This window comes from Poecilia mexicana, unplaced genomic scaffold (genome assembly GCF_051168715.1).
Source record: "Poecilia mexicana isolate PSO_F unplaced genomic scaffold, ASM5116871v1 scaffold_13, whole genome shotgun sequence".
In the NCBI taxonomy this organism is placed as follows: Eukaryota; Metazoa; Chordata; class Actinopteri; order Cyprinodontiformes; family Poeciliidae; genus Poecilia; species Poecilia mexicana.
In genome coordinates, this window is record NW_028263382.1 from 6,416,489 (window position 1) to 6,441,736 (window position 25,248).

Below are 25,248 nucleotides of genomic sequence, written 5' to 3' on the forward strand. Positions count from 1 at the left end.
GTAAAGAGTTAATTTCAGAATAATTTACAAAAATGATCAAATTACAATGCGAATTTTGTAATTCTCTGTCTGGCTGTAAATCTCAAAGTGTTCAAAAAATTTGGTCGATAAGCACTGGAGGACTTAGAGAAACAAACCAAACATCACAAAAACTTCAGAAAAACAATTCGAGATCCCCAACAAATAAATACATTACTCTAGAACTGCTAATCCACCTCCTTTGATTTTGCCGCTCCTCCTCTTTAATCTGTGCAGTCGTACCGTTAGAGGGATGTTGGAGTAGGTGATAAGATGCTCGCCTGCTACGATGGACGGATGAGACGGTTTGGTCCTCCTCCTCTCTCTGCTTTGTGTCCATTTTCAGCTCCTCTGGGATTTGGGGTCATAGTTCAAGTTTCACTGCAACCTTTGAGATGCTAGTCCACTGCGAAAACAAGGCCTTGTTTCCATGGTTACACATCTTAACTGTCTGAAGGTAAAAGAAGGTTCTGAACAGCTTCCAGAACCAGAGGGAATAATTATCCAAACCTGCAGTCAAACCCGGACCGAAAACTTTACGAATGAAAGTCTGGAAATAGAAATCAAACATGGCGCCACCTTCTGGTCCAAACGCACAGAAATCTGGAAACGTTCATAAAAAAGATGCACCAATCACCAACACTTTGTGTTTGCAAACTTTATTTTGGTTAGGGGGGGAATGTTTGTGCAAGACATTTGAGTTCCTGAAGGTTAGGCAAAACTGGAAATATCACATTTTCACACAGTAGAGACAGAAAGCCCCTCCACCAGCGGTCAGAACATTTGGTTCTCACAACCCAAACAGCTGGATCAGAGCAATAAGAAACCTAGAGTGACTGCTGGGATCCTCTGGCCCCCTTCACCAGGATGTGCTTCAGTAGACGAGTCTTTGAGTGCAAACAGTCGTGTACCGAGCTCCCTCTGGACCTCGAGCAGAACCAAGAAACACAAAGCTCTGGTTCAGCGGTGGTTCTGGCAAACCTGACCAATTAAAACCCAGGAAATGATTCCTGATTTGCACAAACCAGGTGAAGTAACGTCCGCAATTTCCACAATCCAAAAGCAACACAATAAATGTTTAGACAACAAATTGCATCCATTAGTTCCAATAAATCTGACAACCCCTTTCGAATGTAGCCCTGGGCATCCGCCATAATGACCCATTCACTCTAGATTTTCTTATGCTCAGTTCACATCTTTGATTTTTACTTCACAAGATTCTCTGAAACCAACAGAACAAAGGCAGCAGCAGATCTTTACGTCACCAGATTGTTTCTTATCACTGTTAGAATACCAAGCTAGCTGCTAGATGTTAGCACAGACTGCTAGGATGGACTAGTAGCATCTAGCTGCTGCTCTTGTCCATATTAGTAGCTTGTCCATAGTAGCAGCTAACTGCTAACCACTAGTGGCTAGCTGCTTCTCTTGTCCATCGTAGTAGCTACTAGCCACTTTGCTTGTCCATACTAGTAGCAGCTAACCTCTTACCGCTAGTGGCTAGCTGCTTGTCTTGTGCATACTAGCAGCTACTAGCCGCTGTTTCTTTTGTCCACACTAGTACTACTAGTTTGTCCATTCTAGTAGCAGCTAATCGCTAAATACTAGTGGCTAGCTGCTTCTCTTATCCACACTAGTAGCTATTAGCTGCTACTTGTCCATTTAAGTACTAGTAGCCGATCCATACTAGCAGTTAGCCGCTAGCTGCTGGCCGCTCAGAGAGAGAGGGACACCTGGTCACTTTGGTCGGTGAGTCAGCAGCAGTCGGTTGACGCCCCACAGTGTCGACGGGTCGTGGCACGCTTCCGGACTTCGGTCCGTCACACAGTATCAGTAGTTACAGTAAGTAGCTTGGTCCCCCCCAGAAACACACACCCATTAGATTCACTTTGTGCACACCTGTGCAGGTACCCACACACACACACACACACACACACATTTGTCCATACTAAGCCCAGTGGAGGCACTTCATATGAAACTGTAGAACCTGACTTCAACGGGCTGCACTGAGGCGGTTCAGAACCAGAGGCGGCTCGGTCCGACGGGTTAGTGTTTGGGCTCGTCTGATTGGCTGTTTGGGGGAAAACCCAAACGTGAAACTTAATCCTGGTTAGTGTGGCGGGTTCAACAGTGTCCGCTCACCCGACCGGAGCGGATTTCTCCCCTCCACTGGTGCAGCCCAAATCATGTTACCATTTATAGACACACACCGAATCAGTGTGCTGATTAAATTCAAAAGCAGCTTAAAGGGACAGGCACATCAAAAACGAAAGATAGGGAAGCAGAAATGAACTCATGTCAAGTATAAAGACCCTGGACCTGACTCCCGGTCGCTTCGCTCCTGCACCGCACCAGAAACACGAGGAATTAACAAAATATGAAATTATACGGGACATTTTCTGCAATTTTTTGATTAAATCTCCACAAAGTTTTTAGCAACCAGCAGAAATATATGAACCAGCTGCACTGAAAAAAACAACAACTAAATCTCAAATATTTTTTGGTCTAATTTGGAGCAAATATCTCCGTACATTTGAAGCTAACGAAAACTTTTCAGGAATATAGGAGCTTGTTTTACTTAAATAACTCTTAATTATTGATAAAAATTCGACAAAGTATTAGAGTCAGGCTATGAGAAAAAAGTTAGGAGAAAAACAAGGAAAAAAGTTGTAGTGTTCTCAGAATAACATCAAAATTAAGAGATTAAAATTTACAACAGGAAGTTGAAACAGTACAAGAATCAGAATTTGAGAACTCATTACGAGAAAAATAAGTCGTAATGTTAGGAGAATAAAGTCTTAAGACAAAAAGTTATAAAGAGAAATTATAATGCAAGAATAGTAATATTACTATAATAAAGTCCTATATGATAATAAAAGCTGAGAAAAAATAATAATGACATATTATTACCAGAATAAAATCATAAAACTCACAACAATAAAGTTGAAATAATATGAAGGTAAACTGATAATATCTACAGATTAAAGTCTTAATATTAGTAGAATCAAATAATTTAGAACTTGCACCAAGAAAATTAGGAAAACATTATGAATGTTGAGCATCTTGTGAAGTTATAACTTCTAACAAATTATCAGCAGCAGGACTTTGGCAAACAGTAGCATTTGTATGTTTCTGGTAATTTTATGACTTTATTCTGGTGATTTTGTAGTAAAAAAAAAACTCTTTCAATCTGTCCCAATAAATCACAGAAAATGTCTTGTTATAAGTAAAAAAAATAAAAATCTGCCAGTGAATATTTTTAAATCCTTTTTTTTAGGAATCATTGGCTTAAAACCAGCTCCTATATTTGTTGAAAAGTTATTAGTTTCAGTTCATCTGAAGACATTTGCAGTAGAAACTCGACTAAAAAACGGAGATATTTTGTTTTTGTTTACAGAGTGAATCCGGTGAAAGAGCGAACCGACCCAGATCCAAAACTCACCGTCTGACTTTTTACGATAATAATTCAGCTTTCGTAATAATTCAGGCCTCCGAGTTCATCCAGGTGAAACCACCTGAGTCACATTTGGCCCCTGAAGTGGAAACGGCTATGGCTTCAGGACAGAGAAGTACAAACGTTTAGAAGTATTTCAGAATCCCAACCGAAACATTTAAAGCGACTGCTACTGCGCCGCTCCAGATCTCTGTCCACTTTACTGAACGATAGAAAAACCCCCCATATGTCAGAGGGACGGGAGTTTCACTGACGGCTCCATCTCGGGCAACGTCGTCCAATCAGAAACCAGAGTCCGGCTTTTCGTTACCACGACGACGGCAGCGCTCCGATCCCGCAGCTAACTGTCGTATTTAAGGCTTTAGTCGCTGTGCAGCATCACTCTGTAGGCATGGGCAGCGGCATCAGGGCTTTAACTAGGCCAGCTTCTGAAACTGCTAAAACTTTCTGCCAGTCAGTTTGCTTAAAGAAAGGTGACAACATTTCCTATCAGTTACAACAGAAAGATTAAAAAATGTATAGCTTCTACTTTAGATATATCTAAATATATTTAAAGTATTCACGGGCCGAGAAAATAAAAATGAATTCTTTTTTTTTCATCAAAGATCCAAAACATAATAAGGATTTTCCTGGATTAAATCTAGTTTTTGAATTCTTCTGGCTTTGATTGAACAAATTTATTCTCAGGATTTGGATAATTTTCCTTCAAAACATTTTAATTAAATAAAATCTGATTTAGGAAAATAAAGTCTTGATAGATGTGGTTCTACTTATAAAAAGATGGATACTTTGTGTTGTACTGAACATTGTTTTTATGATGTCGGTAATAATTTTACCCTGATTAAAAATAAAATTACCATCTGGATAAATTATTTCTGATGGACGAGTCAAATTTGTATCAATCTTAAATTGCAGTTGTGGGCCACAAATGGCCCAGGGCCGCACTTTGGACACCCCTGACCTAAATCATCAATCGACTGTGCAGCTAAGATTGTTGGTGTCAATACTCCTCCCATCCAAAGGAGGCGCCAAATAAGAAAAATGACGACTAAGAAAACCAACAATGTTTTTTAGAAATACAGCGAGAAAAGTTCTGCTGTTCACCCTAAAATTAACAAGGAACTGTTAATTTTGGTCAGAAGTGTTAGTTTTTTCCAGCTCATTGTCGCCCCCTATGAGGCTGGAGGAGAAACTGCATTTCTGAATCAAACGCTGCGGTTGACCTGAGCTAAAATAGTCAGAACATGGACAGAATGAGGTTGAAATTCCTCAGTTTGGAGGAAGTTGTGATTGTGAAACTGGAAAACTAGCCAACAATTATCTACACGTGTGAAATGCAGTTAGCAAGCTATGGCTAGCATGTCATCTAAGGAGATAGTCTGACTAATTAACCAGTTATCAAACTATAATTAGAAGGAAAATAACAAATTTTTCACACAATATGCCTGTTTTTATAGAAATTATTAAACGTAGCACAGTGATTGTTTTATACCTCATTTCCTGAAACGCCCTCCTTAACATATCGGACCATAAAATGGCTTACTGAACCGCTTAGTAAAAATCCGGCATAAGACTTTTGTTTTAGTGTTAATAAAATTTAAAAAATGCATCAAGAAATCGTCTACTGAGCAGACTACACATTTTTTTACGACAAGTCGAGAAATATCTGCAGTTGATTCCGGCTGTAAGAGACCAAAGGAAGGGAAAGAGCGCGAGATTTAGATCAGATAACAGGAAGGCGTTTCAGTTTTCAACTTTTGTCTGTAACTGAAATTTGTCGATTAGGAAACATTGGTAGCCTTTTGGAAATCTCAGAGCTGAAGTAAAGATTTAAATCTTCAGTTGAATACCAACAGAAATACTAGCCATGCCAACTGTGCTAATGGCTAATATGGAGCTAAGTGCTCTATAGCTATAATGCTAAAAGACCAAGATGCTAAAGACTAAGTAAGTGTTATCCTAACTTTAATCCAAATGCTCCTCCACACACAGTGTGACGTCTCCTCTTATAAATTAAACAACGCTGACGGCAGAAAAGCTAGTTAACTTCTTTTAAATAATCAGCAGGAAATCAATACGTCCCTATTTATTTATTTTTTCTTTTCTGTTTTAAATTAATGCACTAGATGAGGTTTACGGATGTTTGTTGTGATTTTTGGGCGGATGTTTCTGAGAACCTGGAACCGGCCCACGCCCGCTCCCTCCAAACGAACCCCAGGATCCACAGGAAGTGGGTTTGCTGCTCATCGCTAACAGAAATCAAACTGATTCACAGAGACGCATCGGGAAAGAGGTGAGGAGATGCGCCGGAGAGGGGGGAGTCGCTATCACACGCCGTTCCGACAGGACGCCTTCGCTTCACATTAACCAGACTTAAATACGGCCTGACGGAGTTTCTGCTCCTTCTGCCAAACTTTTACATTTCTACAGTTCAAGTAGGGCGCTCTACGGATCCACAACAACAAAAGAAGTACTACAAGAAAACCCAGCGAGGAGACGAGAAAGTTCAGAACCGCAGAGCCGAGCCTGCGGGGCGGAGATGAGAACCCGTGGTTCCAGGACTTCCTGAAGCTCGCCTCTGGGCGCTCGTAAGGCCACGAATGCTGAGAAAAGTCGTGAAACTGAGAAGTGCTGCGGCGGTCCAGAGCGGCGCGGCCGGCGACGCTCGAGCTCAGGAAGCTTCCACTGAGCAGCCGCCCAGCCTCGGCGAGGCGCCGCGCGGCGGCGGCGGCGGTCCATCACACGAAGCCAAACCAAGAAACTCTGGAGCAGAGCTGGGCGATAAATCGATCACATCGATTAATCAAATTTTGGCTTTCTGAAGATTCAAAGTTCTGGATTGTTTTTTTCAAAAATGCTCTCCTTGGGTTGGGGTGATGTCATGGCGGCCATCTTGTTTGACAAGCAGTTTCTTTTGTGTTTTTTTTACAGCTTCTGTTAATTTGACTTTAGGTTCAGGTCAACTCTATGGTGAAATATCAGAGCCAGGCTACGAGTGTTAAAGTCATAACATTCCAAAAGATAAAGTCATACGGCAATTAAAGTCTAAATAATATGAGAAAGACCGCTTTATTTAAAAACTGAAGTGGTCATTTCATTAGGGGTGCACCGATAAATCAACCAGTCGACATATTGGCCAAAATTTTCAAAGATCGGCCAACGTGAAGGTCAAAGATCTAAAAATCAGCCTCTGTCCTCGTCTGCTCTGCAGTGAGAGGTTCGGCTGTTAGCCCCGCCCACCATCTTAGCCCCGCCCACCATCTGCCTCTCCAGCTAACGGTCTGGGCGACAGGCGGGGTCACCTAGACAGGTAGCCTGGACCTGGACAGGTCGCCTGGACAGGTCGCCTGGACCTGGACAGGTCGCCTGGACAGGTCGCCTGGACCTGGACAGGTCGCCTGGACCTGGACAGGTCGCCTGGACCTTGGTAAGTCGCCTGGACCTGGACAGGTCGCCTGGACCTGGACAGGTCGCCTGGACCTGGACAGGTCGCCTGGACAGGTCGCCTGGACCTGGACAGGTCGCCTGGACCTGGACAGGTCGCCTGGACCTTGGTAAGTCGCCTGGACCTGGACAGGTCGCCTGGACCTGGACAGGTCACCTGGACCTGGACAGGTCGCTTGGACCTGGACAGGTCGCCTGGACCTGGACAGGTCACTTGGACCTGGACAGGTCACCTGGACAGGTCGCCTGGACCTGGACAGGTCGCCTGGACCTGGACAGGTCGCCTGGACCTGGACAGGTCGCTTGGACCTGGACAGGTCACTTGGACCTGGACAGGTCGCCTGGACCTGGACAGGTCACCTGGACAGGTCGCCTGGACCTGGACAGGTCACCTGGACCTGGACAGGTCACTTGGACCTGGACAGGTCGCCTGGACCTGGACAGGTCGCCAGTGTGTCGCAGGGCACTTAAGAAAATATCTTTGTATTTTCTTTTTTAGAGAAGAAAGCGATTTTGATCACCCAGCTCTGCTCAGCAGGTTGAAGTGCTGTAGGGGACAAACGGGTCGCTGTGGAGTCTAATGGTAACCTTGGTGATGATGGCCGCCGCCGCCCCGGTGCATCTTATGCATCATTTCCACGCTCTGCTCCTGCATGCCGGGGATCTGGAAATCCTCGCCGAGGAAATCCACGCTGTGCTGCAGCAGCTTGGGCTGGCCGGCGGAACCGTCCTTCCCCGGCCGGTACTTGGCTCCCGGGATGCGCTCTGCGGCGGCGTGTCCGCCCTGAAAGCCCACCGGCAGGTCCTGAGGAATGTTCCCGTTGTTTCCGGCGGCGGCCGGGACGGCGCCCCACGCCGGCTGCAGGTAGTGGCCGTTCAGGTAGGAGCAGTTGGTGGCGGAGGAGGGGGGCAGCGTTTTGTCGGCGCCGTGCTTCAGCGGGAAGCCGAGCGCGGCGGCGGCGGGCGGCTTGTGGCCGTAGCTCAGGCCGTGGGAGGGGAAGGCGCACTCGACCGCCGGATCCAGCCGCGGATTTTTGCAGGGGTGCGCTCCCTCCGGCGGCTGCTGCATGTGGGCCAGCTGGTGCTGCGCCCAAGAACGCTGCTGCTGCTGCAGCTGCTGCTGCAGATGCTGCTGCTGCTTCTGCTGCAGCAGATGCTGCTGCAGCTGCTTGTCGCTGTCCGGGTGAAAAGCAGCCATGTTGTTGTTGCTGCCGGCCACAGCGGGAGCCGGAGCGGCCGGCTTGTCCATCAGCAGGCAGCTGGAGACGCCGCCGGCCCCCGAGGCATGCTGGGAAACCCTGGAGCTGGCGCTGATGAGCTGGTTGCGGCTGATGGGGCTGGGGTTGGCGATCTGGCCCTCACAGACGGACGTGGCGCCCATGCCGGCGCGCGCCTGGCACAGCTGGTTGATCTGCAGCACGATGCTGCTCAGGTCTCCGGGCCGCGCCTGCTGCAGGCTGGCCGCCATGGACAGCGGGATGGTGGAGGTAGATACCGTCACGTTGGGCGGGGCGTCAGCATCCGGCAGCTTGCGGGCGCCGTACGGCGGCGGCGGCAGGGCGGGGGGGCCCGGCGGCGCCGCCTGCATGGCCGCGCTGTCCGGGACGTGACGCAGCTCCTGAGTCGCTCCCAAAGCCTGCGCTGGAGCCGCCTGATGCTTCAGAGTCTGCATGTGAGAGAGGTGCTGCTGCGGCATGGCGGCGGCGCAGGGCGCCACGTCCTGAGGGGGCAGCTGTCGCTGCACGGCGGGCGGATGCGTCAGCCTCTGCGGCTGCTGCAGGGCCTGAGAGTGAGCCACGCTCCTCTGGTGGTGCTGCAGCGCCATCGGGTGCGCCAGGCTCTGCTGCGGATGCCCCGCCCCCTGCTTCTGAGCGGCCAGGTGCGGGAGGTTTAAAGTGCTGGGCGCGGCGTACGGGCCGCTCTGAGGGTTCATGGCGGCTTTCAGCTGCAGCCGCGTGCGGCAGCCGTCCGGCTGCTTGACGAGGCCCCGGAGAGGCGCGCGGAGGACGGCCAGGAGCCCGGCGCCGGCGGCCAGCTGCGGAGGGTACGGGCTGTGGCGCTGCGCAGACGACGAAGTGTCCAGGCCGTTGACGGTGCGGCGGACGTGCTTCTTCTGAGGAACCTTGATGCTGTTTGGGAAGATCTGGATGCTCAAAGGTTTGTTGGCGACTTTCTTAGCATAGGCGTCCAACTCTGCAGGCGTCGGATGGGTGGCAGATCTCATCTTCTGTGTGGTTTCCCCTGAAATGTTCAGTCAGTCGGCATTAAAACAGCATTTAGACACGAGGCAGGAAATCTGCATTTACCTTTAACATTCGATGGATTGAGTATGTCTCTTTTTAGTCATTTTATTTTGTTTACTGTTGATCTTAACATTCCATTTTAACCAAAGATCCTTCTAGGGACGAGTGTTGTGAATTAGCTAATGCTAAAGATGTGATGCATGTTATTGTTTACATCCAGAAATTTCACACATGCGCACAACACTGGAGGGAAACAAGACGAGTCCTTCACATGCCGCCCACAGCATGTGAAGGACTGTGAAGAGAAATATATAGGGTTAGGGTTTTTGCAGAAATATGTCTGCAAAAACAATTTTCCTAAAATCTGATGGTGAAACATGCTTACATTTCTGAAGTCCAGTGTTCATCTGCGTGCGGTGAAGAAGTCGGATGGCGGAGTCACCTGACGCCGGCAGGCAAGCCAGCATGTCACTGCTCCTCTACTGCAGCGCCGGACGCGTCCCTCTCATCATCCTGGAGACAAGCAGAGCCGCCGCTGGACGTTAGAATATAGAGTCAATAAAACACATGATTATGTCAATTTGGAATCAAGTTAACGCAAGTATGTGAAATTATTGCCGCATTATTTGTCACAGAATGTTTAGGGTTCAAAGTTTTCTCAAAACTCCACTTCTGTCAGAGTTTGTAATGATTTTAAACTGAGTTTTTGTTTGGATAAAATGCATAAAAACTTATTTGTTTTACCAGATGTCTGACTGTGTATGGACACAACCCTCCAACACGGCTGAATCAAATGAATGATTCAAAATTCAACAACCTCATTCATCTCTGTCACACCAGGAATTCATCTAGGAAACGCTTCTATCAGATGCCTGTTTGTAAACCGTTTAACTCCCCAAGCCAAACTTCTCCAGTTTTTCTGTCACAAACTTTAACATTTAACCTGAGATGGAATGAGTGAGCGAGTGACTCCTGCTGGAAAGGTTAGCGGATGTTTTAAACACTTCCCACTTGTGAATAATCTCTCTCTCTCTCTCTCAGCAGAACGGTGAACTTGTTCCTTGGCGTTGCATTAACTCAGCTTCAGAGCAGGACAGGCTGGGAAGCTCAGTCATCAGGGAGCGGCTCGAGTATCTGATCGATAAACGACTAGAAATCAGATTTAAATCATATCTGAACCTTTAAAAACAGTTTTATTATGACCTGGTGTACACTTTAAGAGGTGACCATGTGACAGGTGCTCATAAAACTCATGAGTCATGTTGCAGAGCTGCATGTTTGAAATGCATCACAGGACTTCCTAAACGAAGCCAAATCAGACCAACAGTCACTGCAGGCCGATTCACAGCACAGTAAACAGTTCCAGAAAGCAGATCAATAACAGAATCATAATTAGCTCCAGTTCACTGGAAGAGCATATTAATGCAGACATTTATCATCCACTGACAGGCTGATTCATCACTGATTCACTTCCAGATTCACGACTCACTGAAAACTCCTGGATTTTCTCTAAAACTACGTGGAGAAAAGAGCTTAATTTGCTGTTGCACCACTAAAGACACACCGAGGACAAATTCAGACAATAATTCAGGTTCGTAATGAGACATTTAGAGCAGAAGGCTCATTTTGTTCTCTATTTAAGGGTTTTTTAGAGCAGGGCCTGTTCACACATTCAGCACAGAAACGTTAGCTCTGTAGTGTTTATCTCCTAGCTAACATTAGCACCGATCCATTATAAACAGCCCGAATCCGGCTACTGACCACGGACAGCGGGATCAGCGGGGCCTCGGTGCTCCTCTGGCCGGATTTAAATCCCGTCGATGGGGACTTTATCTCGAGTCAAACCCAATAAATAAGGAGCTTCTTTGTGCTTGTTGTGACCAGGCCAGCTGCTCCGAAAACTTTAGCATTTAGCACCATTAGCCATAGAAGACGCGTTAAACGCAACGATACTCACTCCTCGCGAAATTATGAGTAAAGCCGCTTCATTTTGTTGAAATTCAACAATAATAAATTAAAAATGAAGACACCATCCTCCGGCTGGCCGCTTCTCCGAGCTGCTGTCTGGCTACGGCAGCAACATCTGTTCCTCTGCTCCTTCTCCGGGCTCAGCGGCGCTGCGCAACCGGCTCAGAGGCGCTCTACCGCCCCCTGCTGGGCGGGAGAGGAGGGACAAAAACATTTTCTGTATCGGAACTAAACAGAAAATATCTTATTTACTAGCGTCTTAAACTAGAATATATATTCAACAACAGGTGCGTAGAGTACCCAAAAATTGTACTCAAGTAAGAGTAGAAATACTTCAACATATTTTTACTCAAGCAAAAGTAAAATGTAGTAAGAAATTACTCAAGCGAGAATAAAAATGTATTTGATAAAAAGTCTATTCAAGTACAGAGTAACTGAACAAATTATCATTCATTTCATATTTAAAAATTACATCATCAGATGGACCAAAATATAAAGTTAAATGGAAATTTTGGTACTTTAAGGACCAAAATGACAATAATTTATATAAGTAACAAAAACAGCTCTTTAAAGGTCGCAGAGATCAAAGGAGAAACATTTGACTTGCTTGGATAACAACTATTAAGAACCTCAAAGCTCAAATAATACCTGAACTTTGACCCCAAATCCCAGAGGAGTTGAAAAGGAGAATTCTTCCATCCATCATAAATGAGGATCTTATCCCAGACTCCAACATCTCTTTGCCCGGTTTCCTAACCAAACGGCCAGACAGATTTAAAGAGGAGCAGCAGAAGCAAATGAGGTGGATTAGCAGCGCTAGTTCATAACTGACATTGTTGTCCAGGACATCTTACCTTGGAATATCATCTCTGCTGAATGAATATTGAGATGTTCATACAGCAACTCTTCAGTCAGAGGCCTCTTCTGATTCCCTGGAAGACTGACTGCTACTGGAGATCCTTCCTGACCACGACTGAATATACCTGGATGATGTAGGTTACATTTAGCTTTCCTTTGGAATAAATAAAGTATTTTTCCAATTTAATTAATGAAATTAAATATTTTCAGTTGCTTGAAATTTGTTTTAGAGTTTAATAATTTGGCCAATTTTCTTTGTAAAAGTGCCAAGAACAATCTTCATTTTTTATTCAGACAAACTCGGGCCGGGCCCGACTTTACTTACAACAGTTCCCAATGTGGCAAAACAATAACAACCATGAAAATCGAAATAGTTACAGCAGTCAGATTTATTCCAATGGCGGTTAAGAGTGAGCACATACAGATGAATGACATGCAAATAACGAAAACGTTTTGGAGCTCATGGCTTCTTCAGAGACACAGAGCACATCAGTTTTCTACACCAGCTGCCGCTGTCGTTTTTTCTGCCTGAGTCGAGTCTGGATTGGCGTTTAGTTCCCAAACGGACAGATTCTGTACAGCAGAGCGAAGCTAAAGTGAAACATGATGACGTTAGCATGGCATGAACAACAGTACCAAGAGGTAAAAGACTGATATTTCATAACAGTCAAATAAATCAGCTGAGATATGAACAGTCAAACAAAGTGCTTTTCTCTAAAACAAACTAATAAACATGGCTTTGCATCTGCAGGAAACTGTGGCATGAGATTTAAACCGACATATTATGTTTTTATATTCAAATCTTCCAGCATTTCTCCTACAGAAGCAACTCAAAGCCATTAGGAGCTTTTCCTCACTAAATGTTCTTTAGTTTGCATCATTTCCCATTAAAACTGCAGCTAACCACTACAAGCTGTGTTTATGTATAAAGAGGATTTTTTTTCTACCCGTTTTATTTTCCTGCAAAAATGTTTCATGTCAAAGTTTTCAGAGGGAAAAAAGAAAAAAAATTTCAATTGTTGACCAAAACAACCGTTTTAGATTACAAGCACCTTTGTTACAAAAAGAAAATGACCTATTAAAGCATTTAGTCAATAAAACTGACAACTAAAATCACTTTTAGACAAAATTAAAAATATATGTATATATTTATATATCTGATTATCTACAGAACACAGGTGTCTCCCATGAGAGAGGTATATAAACAAACAAAAATCCCTGGAACAGACCCAACACAGGAGCTTATTCTTATCAAAAAGACGAGGGAACAAAGAGCAAATTAAATATGTCACATTAAAAAGTTTGATGCATATAATGCGGATCGGAATCAGCAGGTCGTCTACCGTCAGCTCACCTTTTTTAAATAACACACATACAGCCCCAAACACCTGAATAAATAAGTACGGATAGCAAAATATTCCCACGTTTCAAGACGATGAGCAGTGCATGCAGATGTTCTGGTCCTGCGTGAAGTAAGGCACCAGAGGTTTCCAGAATCCTCCCGGTACGCAGAGGAGCCGCGGAGAACAACGTGCCTCCACGTGTTCAAGGCAGTCAGTGGGTTCATCCGGGCCGGGCCGGGCCGGGCTCAGGCCTCAGCAGACGCCATCTTCTGCAGCAACGGGATCTGGACAGAGAGGGAGTGAATAATAACTCTGTGGAACAGATCAGCTGCAAAACAACAACTACAGGTTGAAATGCAAAAATATTCACACCGCAGTTTATAAGTATGTTTTGTTTTGTTGTGACTTTTTAGATTACTGTTTAGAGTGGGTGTGCTTGTTTTTATTAGTTAAATATTGGTTAGGTAGCTAGTTAGTTAGTGAGATAGTTTGCCATTTGGTAACTAGATAACTACACAGTTATCTAGTTAACTAGTTAGCTGTTTAGTTAGCTCGTCGGTTAACTAGCTTGTTAGTGAGCTAGTCAGTTACTTTGCTTTTTGGTATCCTAGTTAGATAGATAGCTAACTAGCTAGATGACCTAGCTAGCAGTTCAGTTAGCTTGTTATTAGTTTGGATCCCCATTAGCCATAACAATGGCTGCTCTTCCTAGAGTTAACTGTAGTTTATTCCCATTAATTTCTGTTTTTATTTATTTAAGTAAACAAAAAAGTTTACTTTTTTGTTATTTCGTTTGTTTAAGTTAACCATAACAACCTCAATCCAACCACAAACTTCTACACATTTTATAGGGATTTGTGTGAAAGTTGGATTCAGACTTCGATGTCTGAGGTTTAGCATCGGCCGATACTAAAGGACGTTTATCAAAGTGATTGGATAGAAACCTTTGTCAGGTCCACTCCGGTGAGCGCGTTGACGGACACGGGGAGCTCGGCCAGCAGGCGGGTCACTTCGCCCGTCACGCGGCCGCCCTCGCCGCTGAGGATGACGATCTCGTTGGTTTTGGCTAAAGGCGCCGCCACCTTAGCGGTGATCTGCAATCAGACAGTTAAATCAGTGAAAGTCATTAAGCTATGAGGAATAATAAATGTTCGTTACATTCAAACGGCGTGTTTTCCCCGCCTACCTTGGGCAGAGCTTCCAGGACCAGCGCCGTCTTGGCCGCCTCTCCGTACTGCTGGTAGGCTTCGGCCTTCATCCTCATCTTCTCCGCCTCGGCTTTCCCCACGGCGCCGATGGACGACGCCTCGGCCTCTCCGATCTGCTTGATCTTCTCCGCCTCAGCCTGGGCGATCAGCACCGTCTTCGTCCTGACGCAAACACACACACACACACACGTCATAAAACACACCCGGGACCTGGAGCAGGGCATGCGGAGGCGGTCTGACTGACTTCTGCCCCTCGGCCAGCTGCTGCATGCTGTAGGCCTGCGCTTCCGCCGGCCGCTTCACCGTGGCGATGAGCTCCTTCTCCGTCCGGTCGATCTCCTTCTCCTCGATGGTGATCTCTTTCTTCCGCTGCACCACCTGGATCTCGATTTCCTCCAGCCGGATCTTCTGCTGCTCCTTGGCGGCCTGGAGCTCGTAGGCCAGCTGGGACTCGGCTTTCTGGACAAACATCGACGCGACGAGAAGTCAGAAAATTCAAGAACTTTTCAGGCAGTTTCAAGGTAAGTTTCAAACTCTGGACACTGGAGAAAAAAACAATACAAATGAATAAAAACAACAGTTTAAAGTCAGTTATATGTAATTTATTACTGTTAGTCTTAAATTACTCTAGGAAGCTAAAATAAAAGAAAATCTCATGTTTTTAAGTTTCTCTCTTACCTTATACACCCAACTGGTCTGAGAACAAAACACTCATTTAACAAAAATCCTCTAATTTCAATAATTCCATATAATGACGAATAATCAGTCATTGAGCTTTTAGGAATAATTCATATCGATTAATTTAACAACATAAATAAATTGTTTTAAGGTAAATTAACTTCCTGCTCAAATTAAAAATTATTCTCACCAAGTTTCCTGGTTTTCAAAAATAATTTTGGTGATTCCAACTGATGTAAAAGAAGAAAAGTTTAGTCTGAATTAACTTCAGATGGTGTCTCTTTGTTAGATGAATTAAAATATCTGGCTTCAACTGTAAGTAACGTTTTCTAAATTTAGGCTTTTAATTAAGCATTACATTTAACTTTTTTACAAAACCACTCAGTTTCAATATCAATAACTTCCCAAACCTTGAAAACATCTGATTGAAATTCAAGGATTTCAAGCACCTGAGTTAGGCAGACTGAGACAAAAACATAAAAAACATAAAATCTTACCAAGTATTTTTATTACTCATGCAAGAGCAAAACACAATTTAACACAAAATGTCGCAATTTCTGCAACTTTGATTAATGTATGAAAGATAAGCCAACCTTCCTGTCAGTTAAACGGGTCAATAATTCAACCCATTTATCACTTTTTCAGTTTTCATTATCTGTACGCCAGAATCATCAATTTATAAGTATTTAAACATCTAAAAACACGATTTGCTCAAATTATCTGAAGGAAACGGTACATGGAGCTTTTGCAGAAAATATGTTTTCTACGTATTTGTTGAAACTGTCACCACGTCTTCTGTGAAACTGTGAGAAAAAAAATCAAACATGACTCATCTGGCTTCTTTTAGTGCTGCCTAGAAACAACCAATCAGAGGCAGGAGGCGGGTCTTAGTGCTGACAATCATGTCTGTGTGCTTGCTCTCTGCTACGCCGCAGCTTCTCCCCTTCAGTTAGTTGTTTCTCCCCCATTACCCTGTTTAGTAGCGCGTTCACAAGGTTGACTGACAGCACTAAGACCCGCCTCCTGGTTCTGATTGGTTGCTTTTGGTCTGGAGATTATCTGTCTCATAACTGTTGAGCTTGAACAAATATGTGAAAAACATTTTTTATGACAGACACAGGAAATGGTCCCTGTCAGAGGTTTTTCTGTCAGCTGAAGGAAAAGCTGCGGTTCAGGATCAGAAAGTCGTGTTTTTATGAAGCATGAGCTGTAAGGAATCGCCACCCAGGTGTTGGAAACCTCCAGGTCTCACCTTGGTGTTGACTTCCTGGTTGAACGCAGCTTTCTGCAGCTCCAGCTCTCGCTTGGAGTCGGCCATTTTGGTGTCGGCCAGAAACTTCACGTCCATCATCTCCTTCTTGCATTCGGCCTCCTGGAGTCAGACGACAGCGGAGAGCAGGTTCAGTCAGAGCAACGGCAGCCATGACACGTCTGGAGCAGAACCTGCCCGGTTACCCGTATCCCAGCATCCCGCTCTGCTTCGGCCACGCCGATGTCGGCGTCCCGCTGCACGGCGGCGATCTGCGTCTTCCCCAACGAGCTCAGGTAGTCCAGCTTATCGTACACATCCTGGGATGAGAGAAGCAATCAGAAAACCTATTTATTCTCCTTTATTTTACTGATAAACTGATGTTTTTGTTTTTGAAGATCTTTGGAAAAAATCTAAGCTTGTTTTTTCACCAATGCATTTCCTGGGTTTAGTTTAGAGCAAATAATCCCTTAATATTGATTAAATAGTACTAGTTCTACTGGCAGATTATTTCACTAACAAGACATTTTTCCATATTGTAAGTGGAATAATCTGCAGTGGAAATAACTTTTTTCCATCAATATTAAGGAATTACTGACTTAAAACAAGATCCTGTAAGTTCACTTTGTCTTCTTTAACGTGGACAAAGACATTTTCATAGGAAACTAAAACACTTTGTAAGATTTTGAGTTTTTGCAGTGTACTGATTGAATAGTGAATAAAAATGAGGACAGAATCGTTCTAAAAGTCCATATTTCTTTACATATTTTGTTGCATTGCCTTAAAAGACCAAAAAATAAAATATTTCTAAACATTAAAATATTTATTTCTGACTTATTTTTTACTTATCAGTTTTATGTGTATTTATCTGAAGCTTAGAAATCATTTTAATTATTTTTCTTTTGTTTTTTTAATATGTTTTCTGTTATTCTTTAGGCTGTAACCACATTCACTAAAAACTAAATTCATTTAAGGGGGAACAGGCCGGAAGCGGGAAGCGGTCTGTTCTTCCTTAAATGAATTCAGTTTTTAGTAAATGTGGTTACAGCCTAAAGAATAACAGAAAACATGTAAATAAAACAGAAAACAGGATGGGGAGCAGCACAGCACCAACACTGGATGGGCAGAGGATTAACTGATAAAACCTCATTAAATGGTTTAAAAACAACCGATGAACATCACAGAGTTGGTGTTTTGTGTTTGTTAGATGAGAGTTTTAAATCGGGCCTGGATCTGATGTAAAACTGGTTCTGGATCTGATGTAAAACTGGTTCTGGATCTGATGTAAAACTGGTTCTGGATCTGGTTTAAGACTGGTTCTGGATCTGATGTAAAACTGGTTCTGGATCTGATGTAAAACTGGTTCTGGATCTGATGTAAAACTGGTTCTGGATCTGGTTTAAGACTGGTTCTGGATCTGATGTAAAACTGGTTCTGGATCTGGTTTAAGACTGGTTCTGGATCTGATGTAAAACTGGTTCTGGATCTGGTTTAAAACTGGTTCTGGATCTGGTTTAAAACTGATTCTGGATCTGGTTTAAAACTGGTTCTGGATCTGATGTAAAACTGGTTCTTAATCTGATGTAAGACTGGTTCTGGATCTGATGTAAGACTGGTTCTGGATCTGATGTAAAACTGGTTCTGGATCTGATGTAAAACTGGTTCTGGATCTGATGTAAAACTGGTTCTGGATCTGGTTTAAAACTGATTCTGGATCTGGTTTAAGACTGGTTCTGGATCTGATGTAAAACTGGTTCTGGATCTGATGTAAGACTGGTTCTGGATCTGATGTAAAACTGGTTCTGGATCTGATGTAAAACTGGTTCTGGATCTGATGTAAAACTGGTTCTGGATCTGGTTTAAAACTGGTTCTGGATCTGGTTTAAAACTGGTTCTGGATCTGGTGTAAAACTGGTTCTGGATCTGATGTAAAACTGGTTCTGGATCTGGTTTAAAACTGGTTCTGGATCTGATGTAAAACTGGTTCTGGATCTGATGTAAAACTGGTTCTGGATCTGGTGTAAAACTGGTTCTGGATCTGGTTTGAAACTGGTTCTGGTGTAAAACTGGTTCTGTATCTGGTGTAAAACTGGTTCTGTATCTGGTGTAAAACTGGTTCTGGTTCTGGTGTAAAACTGGTTCTGGTGTAAAACTGGTTCTGGATCTGGTTTAAGACTGGTTCTGGATCTGATGTAAAACTGGTTCTGGATCTGGTTTAAAACTGGTTCTGGATCTGGTTTAAAACTGGTTCTGGATCTGGTGTAAAACTGGTTCTGGATCTGGTGTAAAACTGGTTCTGGATCTGATGTAAAACTGGTTCTGGATCTGATGTAAAACTGGTACTGGATCTGATGTAAAACTGGTTCTGGATCTGGTTTAAAACTGGTTCTGGATCTGATGTAAAACTGGTTCTGGATCTGGTGTAAAACTGGTTCTGGATCTGGTGTAAAACTGGTTCTGGATCTGATGTAAAACTGGTTCTGGATCTGGTTTAAAATTGGTTCTGGATCTGGTATAAAACTGGTTCTGGATCTGGTTTAAAACTGGTTCTGGATCTGGTGTAAAACTGGTTCTGGATCTGATGTAAAACTGGTTCTGGATCTGATGTAAAACTGGTACTGGATCTGATGTAAAACTGGTTCTGGATCTGGTTTAAAACTGGTTCTGGATCTGATGTAAAACTGGTTCTGGATCTGGTTTAAAATTGGTTCTGGATCTGGTATAAAACTGGTTCTGGATCTGGTGTAAAACTGGTTCTGGATCCGTTTTAAAACTGGTTCTGGATCTGCTTTAAAACTGGTTCTGGATCCGTTTTAAAACTGATTCTGGATCTGGTTTAGAACTGGTTCTGGTGTAAAACTGGTTCTGGATCTGGTTTGAAACTGGTTCTGGTGTAAAACTGGTTCTGGATCTGGTGTAAAACTGGTTCTTGATCTGGTGTAAAACTGGTTCTGGTTCTGGTGTAAAACTGGTTCTGGTGTGAAACTGGTTCTGGATCTGGTTTGAAACTGGTTTTGGTGTAAAACTGGTTCTGGATCTGGTTTAAAACTGGTTCTGGATCTGGTGTAAAACTGGTTCTGGATCTGGTGTAAAACTGGTTCTGGTTCTGGTGTAAAACTGGTTCTGGTTTAAAACTGGTTCTGGATCTGGTTTAAAACTGGTTCTGGTGTGAAACTGGTTCTGGATCTGGTGTAAAACTGGTTCTGGATCCGTCAAACAAACTACAACTCCTTGTTTCTTCCCCTTTGCTCCAATCATACAAACTGTGCTTTAAGGAATCATTTTGTTGTTCAGGGCTGATTTTAATCAGATGAAACATTAGTTTCCTCCGCCAACCTTGATGGTGAAGCTGAGGATCTCGATGCCCATCCGGCCCACGTCAGGAGCCGCGACGTCTCGCACCAGTTTGGCGAACTGGTCCCGGTCCTGGTAGATCTGCTCCACCGTCAACGTCCCTACAGGACAAAAACGGCAAAATCACCTTTCAGTTTTTATGTAAAAAACATTTTAAAAAATCACCGAACTACTCACCACTTCAGTTTTTCAGGAATGTTGTTTATTCTACAACATCCATGAGTTTATTTCAGAAAACATTGCTTAACAACAATAAGTTTTATTTAACAGCGGTAAGAAGCTAAAAGGTATGCAGCTCTGGAACGTAATGCTGACTGATAAATGTCAGATGAAACTATATTTCAGTAAACTGCAAATTAAATTCCTGTTCATGAATTTAACATCTTACAATAAAATTAATTGTGTTTAACCTGAAAACTGCCATGTTGTCTTCATTTCTTTGTTTTTTATTAACATTAAGGAATTACTGACTAAAACCAAACTCCTGTTTCCTCATGAAAAGTTACTTGGGAGTTAGTTTTATTGTGCACAAAGATATTTGCAAAAGAAAGTAGAAAAAAACACTTGGCAAGATTTTGTGTTTCTGCAGTGAAACCCAAGTATTCTGATCAACTTTCACCTGAAATGAACTGGACGAATTATTGCAATGGGGGGTGGGGGCACACAAAATCACTCTAACGGCCACCAGTGGCCCCCGGGCCACACTTTGGACACCCTGGTCCAGATGAAGATGAATTACACGATGTTATGGGTGAACAATATGCATCGGCAGTGACCGGACCTAAGATGGAGCGCAGGTGTCCCTCCAGCGTCTGCAGCAGCACAGCCTTGACGTCTCTGATGGATTTGCCCAGGAACTGCTCACAGGCCACCGCCAGCAGGTCGTGGTCCGTCATGACCTTCACCTGAGGGAGAACCAGGAAGTCATGGCCACCACCTGACTAAAACTACACCAAGCTGCTAACACCACCGCGGTTAAACAATTAATCAAATTAATAATGAATCAATCAAGTTTATTTGTAATCTTATCTCAGCAACAAGGCAGTTCAAAGTGCTTTTTATGATGAGTCAATTATTGAAATGATAATAAAACAAAATTTAATAACACATTTTCATTATAAAAAATAAAATCTACACTGCAAAATCTCACAAAGTATTTATTGTCAAGTTTCAAGAGGAAATGTCTCTTAAATAAAATTTGAAATAAGGAAAAACTAACTTACAAATAAAATTCAAGCAAGAAATGGGAATTTGTTTAAAGTCAGTAATTCCTTAATATTGATGAAAAAGTTTTATTTCCACTGGCAGATTATTTCACTTAATACTTGGGAAAAACATCTTTTCATAAGTGAAGGAATCTCCCATTTAAAGCAGAACTTCTTCCTCAGTTTTAAGGAATTACTGACTTGGCTCCAATGTTTTGCTGAAAAGCCACTTTAAGGGAATTTTTGCCGTTTTTCAAGTTTTCTAAGATATTTACATTAGAAACCTGACAACAAATACTTGATAAGATTTAGATTTTTTGCAATTTTACCACAAAATCTTATCAAGCATTTTTTTCTAGTATTAAGTGGAAATATTTTAAATAAGACCAAAAATTAAACTATTCAGCAAGATACAGGAGCTTATTTCAAGAATTTATATTTATAAGTGAAAAGATCTGCCAGTAAAATAAGACATTTTCCCATATTATGAGTTAAAATTAGTTCACTTACAACAAGGTGAAATAATCAGCAAGTTGAACAAATACTTTTTCATCAACATGAACAAACTCCTCTGTGTGGCTGAACAGTTACATGTAAGTTAGTTTCGTCTTATTTCAAATACACTAAACGATTTGCACTAGAAACGAGACAAAAATACTTCGTAAGATTTTGTGTTTTTGCAGAGAAACAAATTGAGTTTAACCAAAGATTTAAATAAATTAAATCAATGTAGAAAAACTCTTCATAAATTCAGAGATTCCATGTTTAAGGAGAACAGAATAAAGAATAAAGTCTGGAGAATGAAACGTGTAGACACATCCAGCGGTGGGCGATGCCAACAGGAAGTCCACAGGTTACCTGGGCGACGCCTGTCACCGTGATGGCCACGCCCTCTGCCGTCTCCACGTCTTCGCACCGCGGCTGCAGAGTCATGATCTCCAGACTCAACCTGAACAGACGACAAAAACTCTTAACTCGTCAGCAACCATCAGAAAAGTTTCCACTTTCTGCACGATTCACCCAAATGGAAGAAAACTCCAAACTATTCCAGTCAGGAGCAGAAACCTGCAAACTTTTCTTTTCCTGCTCGCTTCATGCAAATAAACCTGCAAACACAGCCGCACACAAAAGATGAAGAATCCGCCTGAGTTTCTACTGGTCTGGGTAGAAACCAGTAGAATCAAACAATGTGCAGACAGAACTTCAGAGTTAGAAAAATATAAAAATTATGGAGAGTCATGTGTTCGAAATGTGAAGTCTGTTACTCGTTTCTCAATTGTGTTTTTATCATGTAAAGCATCTTGAACTGGTGTGTTGCTGAAATATGTTATACAAATAAACCTAACTGACTGATTGGTTGGTTGATTGATTTGAAAATTTGATGGAATATTGATGCAATTATTCCACAGAAAATATGAGAAATTGTTAAAACCTGCATTGTCTATTATCTTTATTGATTAAAAACACATTTGTTGATTCATTTTAACCAAAGAGTCGCTGTTGAAGGTCCAGTTAATGAATCAAATGATAAATTAAAACTATCGCAATAATTTCCATAATTCATAATTTTTCACACTGGATGATAAAAGTTTTTAATTTGGTGGCTTGGTCTCAACTGGCCTTTTTTTAAAGGATAATTTTGTGTACAGAGACTTTATAATTAATTTTATTTGTTGTTTCTGTTGTTTTGTTTACTTTTTTTAAAATAATTTTTGCAGGGTGAAAACTAGTTTACATCTGAGACACATCTAGAGAAATCTGAGACGGTTTATGGGTTTCTACTTCCTGTTTCGAGCCTGCGGATAATGGAATAATGGAGTCAGTCATTCTGATGAAGATCACCGCAAAGACAGCTCCTTTCAGCCAGGCCGTTTCTAAAATCAACCACAACAGAACCGGGCCTTCGCTGCTTCAGAAATACGTTTACCTTTGAGAATTAGTGACGAGCCACCAAGCCCAGGCCCAGCCTCCGATGATGTAGCTCTTCGTATCGGACCCGCAGCAGCCGCCTGCATGGGAAACATTTAGACACGATGAAACTGACAGAAAAACAAAAACCAGCACATCATCGTCTCAACTTTTCACTGCTAAAGATCAGGGAATGAAACACAACATTTATGAAAAAACACCAAACGCAGAATGAAAAACTTAAAAACTAGCTTCCATTAGGGGTGCACCGATGGCAGTTATCGATTTATGCTGAAAACTCGACAAGTTGGGAAAAGTGAGGTGATTCCTCTCCCACCATGGAGTGTCTGATTTTCAGACCTTTGTACCTCTAAGGAAGATCAGTCTCTCATGCAACCCAAATACGATCTACAAAATTAGAAAACAGGGTAAATTTTTTGTGCACTTCTTGCTTCTATGATTTTAAAATGCCGCAAATTTTTCTAATTTTATCCTAAAAACCTGTACTTTGTTCAATTTGATTGTTTTTCTCCTTCTAAAATGAATCACTGGTTCTTTTTGATTTATGCAACAGCTTAGAAATATATGTATTAAATTTTAAAATGATAATACTGTAACAAATGCTTACATGCAGTCAGACTGAATAAATCAGAATCTGTTGAGGTTCGTTTGTCAGATTAAAAATAGCTTTTGAAAGCACCCTTTAAGAAATTATTAAACATACTTTTAAGCCCACTTTTCTGATATAATATTATAGTCTTAACAGTCGTGTTTAAATTATTTTTCTATTTTATTTATTATTTTTTGGTCGTAAGCGGAAATCATCATAATTTACAGAAATAAAGGCTTGGAAACATTAGTCTCAGCGAAATAAATAAATATTTCAATAGTAATCAGATTTATTAAATACCATTGTATATCCGAGTGTTCTTAAATATAAATAAAATGTATTACTAGAGTAATTTCAGCCATTATTTACCGAGACTCGAGTCCAAATGGGTCAGAAAGCTTATTTAGTCACGTGACTCATTAACGGTAAGCTACCATGGAGAGCTCACTTTAGCATTCAGATTACAAAAGCTAACACAGCAGTAATTAATGCTTAACTTCGGGCTAACAAACAGACAAAATGATGGATAAACAGCGAAATAAACGTTTCTTTGCTTACCAGTTTGCAGCTGTAATCCAGGAGCTCTATAATAATCGTTATTTGTTGTTTTTTCCGTGACAGCTAGCATGCTGCTTTAGCACAACAAGAGGCAGGCAAACCTACCTGAGACCACCAGCGCTTCGTTTGGCCCCACAGTTAGACAGTTCCCCATGTTGAGAGAAGAGCTCAAGCACAAACAGACAGCACAAATTAAAGATATGTCCTTCAATGAAGTGGTGAATTTAAGATGTGTTTATTTTCCGACCAGAAATGGATCAGATAGCGGACATTCACACCCAGCAGCAGCAGCACAAGCAGAGCCCCACCCAGATGTGACGCCTGGTCAATTTAATTAAAGCTCCGGAGAAGACTGACAGAATAAAGTTTAAATAAAGCCCTAAAACAAAAACCCCATATAGATTATGTTTCTGTTAGCCAGCGGACAGAGATTTGCCTTCCTTCATCGATGAAAATTAACTATGAAATACAGAAAAAGATAAAAGTAAGAATCATTCGCTGTATAATTTATACTTCAGCTCTTTTGAAACTAATTATTCCCATGCATTAAAAAATATTATTAGAATATAAAATTCAATATAAATATATAATTCAGACTTTAATCTCAAACCTGTGTTTATACAGATACTTAAAACGACCAGTTTCTCTGATTTTAGTCTTCACACCATTTGAATCTCATGACTTTATATTTTATTTAATTAGCTGATTTCTGTGGACAACAGGCATGTCTTTAAGCGACTGTTATTTGTTTTTATTTTATTTTACTAAAGATGTCGTAAATATGCTGAGTTTCCTTTGATAGAAAAGAGGAATGGTTAAAATTATTTCAGTAAACTGGAAGCAGCTTTGCCGATGGTATGAATGATCCCAGGTCGCTGTTTTTTGGGGTCCGTTATGGTTTGTGCTTTGAACTTATTGGCACCGCTAACAGAAGAACCAAAAGAGTCTCTACTTCATAAATTATCGTTTTGAACAAAGTCACGGGCGCTAAACTTACTTAAACATTTGGATTTTACACTTAGGACTATGTTATGGACCAGTTGCTGGGGCCTTTAGATCAAGGAACCCCGCCTCCATTAAAATACGATTCTGTTCTCTTTCCTATGAATATTTTTGTTTGGTTTTGTTTTTATATTGAAAAGCACTGTTTCAT

At 42.2% G+C, this 25,248-nt stretch overlaps 2 protein-coding genes across 3 annotated transcripts; both read right to left on the minus strand.

Annotated features, from left to right (window-relative positions):
* Positions 1-661: 661 nt before the first annotated feature.
* On the minus strand, positions 662-11,266 carry LOC106906733 (protein FAM222B-like). Its single transcript, XM_014972131.2, has 3 exons — positions 11,114-11,266; positions 9,542-9,669; positions 662-9,154 (listed from the first exon to the last, which is right to left on the minus strand). The coding sequence occupies exons 2-3, from the start codon at positions 9,621-9,623 to the stop codon at positions 7,491-7,493; spliced, it is 1,746 nt and encodes a 581-aa protein (XP_014827617.2). The 5' UTR covers positions 9,624-9,669; positions 11,114-11,266; the 3' UTR covers positions 662-7,490.
* A 1,087-nt stretch (positions 11,267-12,353) lies between these two features.
* Positions 12,354-24,415, minus strand: LOC106906730 (flotillin-2-like). Of its 2 annotated transcripts, XM_088011581.1 has the most exons (12): positions 24,201-24,412; positions 24,096-24,121; positions 22,947-23,028; positions 21,878-21,968; positions 20,596-20,719; positions 19,797-19,915; positions 16,667-16,780; positions 16,464-16,583; positions 14,778-14,992; positions 14,512-14,695; positions 14,270-14,419; positions 12,354-13,609 (listed from the first exon to the last, which is right to left on the minus strand). In XM_088011581.1, the coding sequence occupies exons 4-12, from the start codon at positions 21,950-21,952 to the stop codon at positions 13,571-13,573; spliced, it is 1,140 nt and encodes a 379-aa protein (XP_087867707.1). In that variant the 5' UTR covers positions 21,953-21,968; positions 22,947-23,028; positions 24,096-24,121; positions 24,201-24,412; the 3' UTR covers positions 12,354-13,570. The 2 variants fall into 2 exon arrangements, with proteins under 2 accessions (XP_087867707.1, XP_014827613.1); XM_014972127.2 differs by lacking the exon at positions 24,096-24,121 and having other exon boundaries at positions 24,201-24,415.
* Between the last annotated feature and the right edge of the window lie 833 nt (positions 24,416-25,248).